This window comes from Euphorbia lathyris, chromosome 2 (genome assembly GCF_963576675.1).
Source record: "Euphorbia lathyris chromosome 2, ddEupLath1.1, whole genome shotgun sequence".
Classification (NCBI taxonomy): domain Eukaryota; kingdom Viridiplantae; phylum Streptophyta; class Magnoliopsida; order Malpighiales; family Euphorbiaceae; genus Euphorbia; species Euphorbia lathyris.
In genome coordinates, this window is record NC_088911.1 from 45,799,921 (window position 1) to 45,808,282 (window position 8,362).

An 8,362-nucleotide genomic window follows, 5' to 3' on the forward strand; every position below is an offset into this window, starting at 1 on the left:
GTTCTAAAAGTCATGTGTACAGAAGCCACAACAATTCAAGAAATTCAGAGTTGACTTCCAAAATGGGCAAAAAGAGGTTGCAGCCGCATGAGAAAAGTACAAAAGCTAGTGAAGAAGATGCATGAGGTAATTCCAAGGAAGTTTTAGAGGTATACTAAAAAAAACTTTTAGGAGAATTCCAAGGAACTTCTTTGAAAGTTTCAGATTTGGAAATAAAAAAAGGGCCCCCGTGCAGGGACGGATCCAAGATTTTTACATAGTGGGGGCAAACTATATATACGGTGCAAATTTAGTTAAGGATATAATGCATTCATTCCCTCAAATTTAGTTAATGTTAAGTTACTAATGTTAATTTAAAGTTAAATTGGTAAATTGGAATTCTTAAGTGATAAATCGGAAGGCTAAATCGTCCACGACTAATTGCTAATGGTAAATTGTTAATGGCTAATTGTTAACTACAACTTACAAATACTCAAGTCTTAGATTATAAAGTGCTAAAAAAAAAGTTAAAGTGCTGGAAAAAACAATTAAAAAACAACTAATTCTAGATTATATAACAAATCAAACAACTCAAGTTCCATGTGTATAGGAATATATATCTTTTACATATATAGAAATTGGCCCAACCTTATATAAGGTTTCTTACACAATTGATTTCGGGCTCATTCAAATTGGGCCACAATTGGAAATAAAGCTAATAATGAACACAACTAAAACCTTAGCCCTTGTTTGGGAGGAGGTTAATGAGAGTAAATGGAAGTAATGGAAAGTTAAGTATTAAGTTAACCTTGTTTGGGAGTTATTTTTTGAGAGTAAATGGAGGTTAATGGGGTTAAATCTTTACTTTCTCTAACCTCCAAATTGAGGGTTAATGGGAGTAACGTAAACTTTTTTAAAATTTCTTGTCTCTGCAGAGTAAATTTAACATTCCTTCCCCTCCAGATTTAAACTCCCAAACGAAGTTAAACATTTAACCTCATTTACATCCTATAAACTCCCAAAAAAGGTTAATTTTTAACTTTCCTTTCCATCATTTCCCTTCCCTTTCCATTACCTCATTTAACTCTCACTTCCGTTAACCTCCAAACTCCCAAACAAAGGCTTAGATTAGATGATATAGTTTTAGATTATGTAATTTACAAATACATGAGCAAACAAAAAAAACGCAAATCCTTCTGCAAACAACTCAAATCAGCAAAGCAAGAAGATAAATTCAATTAAATCGCCCTTCCCTGCTGCAAACAACTCAAACTTTTCCCTGCAAAACATAATTTTTCAAGACAAAAAAAAGCAGCAAGAAATTCAAAGAAGAGCAGAGCAGAGCAGCAAACAACCTTCTTTCGGTTCAGTTCGAGTCTTCGAGATACAAGTCGAGTTGAAACAGACGAAGAGCAGAGCAGCAGCAAGCAGGCAAACGCCAATTTTTCCTAATCGTATTTGAGAAGAGGTTAGGGTTCAGATGATGTATTTGGGGATATTTGGGTTATGTTATGTCGGGAGTGTGAGTTGAGAGCGGAACGACGTCGTTTTGTTTAAAGGAAATAATAAACAAAATTACAGCTGTGCCCTATTATCTTCTTCCTCCCAATCTGCGATGCTTTTACAGGTTCTTCAATGGGGGCAAGACTTTGAAATCAGAAAAAATATATATAGGGTATTTTTTTTACAGATCTCAGTGAGGGCAAGTGCCCCCATTGCCCCCACTGTAGATCCGTCCCTGCCCCCGTGCATGAGAGATTGCAATCAGATCTCTTTCCTTTCCCTGCAATAATTCTATGTTTTCAGAACAGTTAAGACCACTAATTGCAATAAATATTTAATATCAAAGGTAACTCTCACCGTTACAATAAATTATCACTTTTGTCACGATTAAAATCATGGTAATAATACTCCCTCAAAAAAAAAAATCATGGTAATATTTATGTAGCTATACTATTTTAATCACGAAAATTAAAATTAGATTTTCACATGACGTAAGTAAGCATAATTAGGTAGTTATCACATGAAAATAATAATCGTGGTAAATTAACTTTTATACCACCGTAAAATCAATGACTAATCATATAGCTTTGTCACTGGTAAAATGGTGGCAAAAATGAAATAGTCTTGGCAACATGTCAATCAATTTCAGCTAATCACGAGCATAACAGCGGACAAAATAGAACAAAAATTCTTAATTAAAAGGATCATTATGTTAGTAAAGTTAAATTTGGAAGATGATAATATTTGATTTTGAAGTTGAATAGCCATAATGAAAGTAGATGTGAAGTTTAGGGGCCAGGAATGTAATTTACCCTGTATTTATTTGTTACATCATCTCCATTCTTGCGCAGCTCTCAAATCTCTCTTTGCATTCTCTCATGGCCGCCGCAACAATTCAAACCTTCAAATCGTCTTCTTTTCCTTCTGTATCTCCTGCTTTCAGTGTTTCTCGCGGTGGAGGCAACTCGATTACTATACCCATCTCAAAATTCACTTGTAAGCATTATCTTGCTAAAAGGTTTCTTAAGGTCTCTGCTACAGCTGCTGACAATGTTAGCAAATTATCTCATACTCCTTTCTCCAATAATGGCTCTGCATCTCCAAGGGCCGTATCAAAGTATGTTAATCACTAATTCTCTCTGCCTAAAGCTTGTTTCTTTCTCTACGTATGTGATCATATATGGATACTGCTTCATCTGGTCTAATTTGGTTTTTTGCTGCCAAACTTGAATTGATAAAGATGAGGAATGATTAAATTAATCTTAGGGATTGCAAAATTTCCCATGTATTTTACCTTATTTATCATGTTAGTGATTCATTATTGATAAATTAAACTGTTACATGTTTTCTTGCCTTTTCTAATGTAATTTTAGGGTGAGGCGACATACCATTTCTGTGTTTGTTGGGGATGAAAGTGGAATGATTAATCGCATTGCTGGGGTTTTTGCAAGAAGGGGATTTAATATTGAGTCCCTTGCTGTTGGTCTTAATAAGGACAAGGCACTTTTCACTATAGTTGTCTCTGGAACTGAAAGGGTATTGCAACAAGTTGTGGAGCAACTGCAGAAACTTGTTAATGTTTTGAAGGTTGTAATCTTATCTCTACACTTTCTCCATTCATGCTGGGTTTTATCTACTTCTTCCTATGGAGTGTTTATCCACCAATTTTAGCCTAAGTGTAATCCTTGTCACACAGTCCAATACAGGATTATGCATCTCCCACCTTGCCATGATTGTTTCTGATGTTGACTTTCTATTTTTTCCTTTTTCACATTATGCCTTTTGGTAATCTGTTTAGATTTCTACTTCCATTTCTTATTCTTTATTATGATATCCAGGTTGAAGATCTATCTTCTGAGCCACAGGTAGAACGTGAACTAATGCTTATCAAACTAAATGCAGATGCTGATAACCGTGCTGAGGTAGCTATCCTAGTTGACCATAAAGACTTATGAGTTATAAAGTTAGATTCTTGTTTTCTCTGGCTACATTTTTTCTTCTTCAGATCATGTGGTTGGTGGACATTTTCAGAGCAAAAATAGTGGATATCTCTGAGAACTCAGTAACAATCGAGGTAAATGATTTGTGAACTCATAACCCCTACGAGAAAATAGCACATCTAGCAGATAACTCAACATTAAAGATTGGTAGGGGTTGTAAGCCATCTTGAGAAGTGAATGAAATTACAGAAGTAAACATATTATTATTGGAAAGTTTCCAAACATCTTTATCTGTGTGGAAACAAAGTAGATGTGCATATTAATAAATGGATTTAAGTATTCTTTAAATTTCCTAGTTTATCATGATAGCTGGTAATTCCTTGTAAATGATAGTATTATATGATATGTGCAATTGTTTACAGGCTTTTAGCGTCTAGTATTTGGTTCAATGTTGCTATGGAATCAGTGATGTTTACTTTTACCAAGCCAAAGATTTGATAATATTGACTTCATCTCTTCAATTTTCTCATCATTCATTTTGAACTTGGGTTGTTTAATTACTCCAATCTTTATTTGTATGGTCTTGCTTCCTAAACAATATGCATTATGTAATGCGGTAGTCTTAAAGAAATATATTAAGGGTGTTTGCCATGTTCCTGTCTTCTTTCAGTAGGAACTGGTATTTTTAAATCTCAGAATGATCATGTGGATCTGTACTTCCCAGTTCCTATCCAGTTACAGTTGGAAATAGAAGCTTTAAGTTGTAGACTGCTAACTGCCTAAATGTTATGAATTGTGGTCAGAAGAATAAATTGTCCATCTTCTTACTGAAAATTCAGGAATTCAGCTTATGGGAATATAATATCTCAAAAGTTATTTTAAGCAACTGGAGCTCTTGGATGTGGAGGAGGTGACTAAGTTGTGCACAATTATTCCAATTGGGGTATATAAATTCCAGTTGTTTGTTGCTAGTTAGCACTGTGATCTTCTCAAGAAAAAAGGGGGGTCCAAGATAATTAGTTTGTTTAGCTTGGTGAACCTCCATATGTTATCTCCCTTCAAGTAACCTGTCCTGTTTGTTTGTGGGTTGTGAGTGTTTTTCCTGATGCCCAATCATATTGCATTGTGGAACACTTTGAACGGTGGAAGAGAATTCTAGTTTATGAACTGTGATTTTGAGAATGACAATATTACATGACTAAATATTACCCATCACAGAAACATTTTGGATCAGTTGTAGTAAGTTGTATTTATATGTGACGTGCTCTTGTAGATTGAAAGTGTAGTTGAACTGTCAAATCAATTGTCTGCGTGCAGTGAAATCCCTAAAGAACAAATTCATTGTTATTGGTTTAGGTGACTGGAGATCCAGGGAAGATGGTTGCGGTTGAGAGAAACTTAAGCAAGTTTGGAATCAAAGAAATTGCAAGAACTGGAAAGGTTGTTTAGTGTTTCTTTTCATTGGCCGCATTGTTGGTTTCTGCCTGCTTGCAGATGCTAATTCTTGAAACTGTTACTTTTAATAGATTGCATTGAGAAGGGAAAAAATGGGTGCTTGTGCTCCCTTTTGGCGATTTTCAGCTGCTTCATATCCTGATCTTGGAGAGACAAGAGCTGATGATGCTCTTTTGGCATCTAAACCTATACCAGTCATAGGTGAAGACACCACATCAGCAGGGGTATGCAATTGTTCAAAATTTGTATTTTTTGTTTGAAGTTTTGAACTTTTTTCGTTTCTTAAAATTCCGACTGTCCATTTAAGAACCACAGGCTGGATATATATGCAAATAACAGTCTATATATGTATAAACTATGCTCTATGTTCTATATGTATATATATATATATGTATGTATGAATTATGCATTATGCATTTATACCTTCCCTTTTCTGCAAATCCAGGGGGATGTTTATCCAGTGGAGTCATCTGACAGCTTTACCGTAACTCAAGTTCTTGATGCTCATTGGGGTGTTCTCAATGAGGAAGACGTAAGAGTACTTATTTCTGCTTGTAGTTTCTGTTTCAATCCATCTTCTCCTTTTAAGACTTTTATTCTAAGGTAAGGGACGATGGAGCTGCCATATTGAACTGATGTGAAGATTGATATGATAGGGTTGGCTAAAAGCTATACTTGCTTTTGGTGTGTAGTTTACATTTCTATGCTTATGTGCTTGCTGCTAGCACTTTCAATAGTAGACCTATTTTACTTTTGAAGTCTATATAATATAACTTAATATCGGGATAGAGGCGCTGGAGAAGATATATTTCCTTTTTCCTGTCTTATAGATTGCATATTAATTTGTTAAGTATTTCAGACAACTGGACTTCGATCTCACACTCTATCCATGATTGTAAATGATTCTCCTGGAGTTCTCAACATTGTTACTGGGGTATTTGCTCGAAGGGGCTATAATATCCAGGTATTTCTAGCGCATTTCTTCTCATATTTCTCCTTGTTTCTCTCAATTCCCCAACCACTGAAGAAACAAAGTATTTTCTCATCTTGGTATCTTCTTTGGTGGCAGAGTTTGGCTGTTGGACATTCAGAAATAGAGGGACGCTCACGAATTACAACAGTTGTGCCTGGTACAGATGAATCAATTAGCAAGTTGGCGCAGCAACTTTACAAGCTAATAGACCTGCACGAGGTCAGAACCTTCACGAATAAGTGTCATTAACATGCTGGACAAGTATATAATGTTTCTATGATATCATCATCATCATCATCTATTTTATTTTAGTTTTTTGGTATCCTATTCTAATATTCTCTTGTTTTGAGAAGGCTATTCATGACAAAATAATGAATAGTCTTTGAAACAGAACTGTTGTTACCAATCCCATGTCTCAAAGTTTCACTCTTCTATTAGAACACATGATAAAAGTAGAATCATGTAGTGTATTTTAATAAATCACATTGTGCAGAAAAAATCATTTTTTTAAAGTTATGTTCTCTAGATATTTGAAGTACATAAATTGGTTGACACGAATGCATTTGGGTTTGGTTTCGTCATATGTTAAAGTTTTCAATCTGTAATCGGTGGTGTCTTTCAGGTTCAGGATCTTACCCACTTACCATTTGCTGAACGAGAATTAATGTTGATTAAAATTGCCGTGAATGCTGCTGCACGACGTGATGTCCTTGACATTGCTAGCATATTCAGGGCTAGAGCCATTGATGTTTCGGACCACACAATAACTCTTGAGGTAAACCTTCACATACTTTTGTCTACTTCACGTCAACATCCATGGCCTATGGTCTTGTGGGAAGGCTGTCCTTCTGTATGCTTAGTTTAAAGTTCCATCTTTCATTTTAGTTTTCATCCCTAGCTGATGACTTTGCTTTGAAATTCTGTATTCAGCTTACAGGAGATCTGGACAAGATGGTTGCACTACAGAGGTTGTTGGAACCGTATGGCATTTGCGAGGTTTGTTTGAGGGCTTCACATACATTTCAACTTAGTCTTAGACGCAATAGTGTTTTAATTAGCTTAGCTAATCATGAAATAAGCTTCACTAACACAGGCTCTCCTCCAAAAGGGAGTCTGTTTCTGCTAAATCATTTCTGGTATTCAATGCATAGATTAATTAGCATTCATCACTAATAGCATTGCCATTTTCTCTTATATAGGTGGCAAGAACAGGGCGAATAGCATTAGTCCGAGAGTCGGGTGTGGATTCAAAATATCTCCGTGGATATTCATTTCCTATATAATGAGGATTTGGCGACATTTGTTCGGGTGATGCACAGATTTTGATTAACTGCATATCTGTGTATGAACAGATGATGTGCCTGTGTTCGTCTCCTGTTTTTTTTTTTTTTCCTGCATAGATTAATTAGCATTGCAGTTTGTCAAATTTTGTTTTTAGCAAGTTAAATTGCCTTTTTGTGTTATGAACATATTGGTACATATATAAAAGTAGAGCAATCTTCTTTTAAGTTACAATGGTTTGGACTTCAAATCACAATGACCAACAAAAACTATCATTATATAAAAACCCCTAGCCGTTGGATTGATTCGAAATACCCATGCCATTCTAACCCTTTGAAATCGATTCCACGGTGGGTATTGAAAATAAAAGAGAGAGAGAGACAGCCCATGAATGAAATGGTGGCTCGAATTAAAGTATTAGATAGAGATGGCTCTGTAAGAATGAGTTTGTACGGATGGAGAAGAAAATGGAGCAGGCTAAAATATTCCACCATTTATAAAAATGTGTTTGTATAAATATGGAGATACATTCTAAAGAAGATGAAGTAGACTAAAAACTTTACAATTTCTAAGAATGATTCCGTAAAGATGAAATGGAAGAAGATGAAAAGGATAGAGGTAGATTTGAATTAGGTTAATTAATTTATTAGTCCATATATTTTGACAAAACACACTATTTAGTCTTTATATTTTCAAAAACACATGGTAAAGTCCTTAAGCTTTTTCTCGATGAACTGTTTAGTCCCTAATGTTTCTCTCGGTGAACTGTTTAGTCCCTATCGTTAGACTCTCATGAAGATTCCATTAGTCAATTTGGATTTGAGTCACAATCTATTTAATATAAAAATGTAATGCCTTAACTACCCTTTACCATAAAATCAAATATATAAAACCATTAAATTCATTGTTTCTCATCTTTGCGTTCGTCTTTTTCTTTATTTTCCTTTCCTTTAGACTCTACTGCATTTAAAATCAACTTTGAGTGTTCTTCTTCTTGATTTTCTTCTTAATCATTCAAATTCGTAAGCATTAGGTCTGGTAAGCGAGAGAGATTTGAGTCGATTTCTACCTTCAATTCAAACGGGAAGAGTGAGCATGAGTGATTCGATTATGGGTTAGTGATTTAATCCTTTCTCCATTTTTTTGTGAGCGCGAGTTGTAAGAGAAAGACATAGAGGTGTGAATTGCTTTTGACTGATAAATAATAAAGGGTAATTTAGTCATTTCCGAA

The 8,362-nt window shown here is 35.0% G+C and overlaps 1 protein-coding gene across 1 annotated transcript; it reads left to right on the forward strand.

Annotated features, from left to right (window-relative positions):
• The first annotated feature begins 2,313 nt into the window (after nucleotides 1–2,313).
• On the forward strand, nucleotides 2,314–7,365 carry LOC136218033 (acetolactate synthase small subunit 1, chloroplastic-like). Its single transcript, XM_066004759.1, has 12 exons — nucleotides 2,314–2,599; nucleotides 2,856–3,069; nucleotides 3,321–3,404; nucleotides 3,488–3,556; nucleotides 4,779–4,862; nucleotides 4,949–5,101; nucleotides 5,323–5,409; nucleotides 5,737–5,841; nucleotides 5,947–6,069; nucleotides 6,473–6,625; nucleotides 6,781–6,846; nucleotides 7,050–7,365. The coding sequence occupies exons 1-12, from the start codon at nucleotides 2,361–2,363 to the stop codon at nucleotides 7,131–7,133; spliced, it is 1,461 nt and encodes a 486-aa protein (XP_065860831.1). The 5' UTR covers nucleotides 2,314–2,360; the 3' UTR covers nucleotides 7,134–7,365.
• Nucleotides 7,366–8,362: the final 997 nt, after the last annotated feature.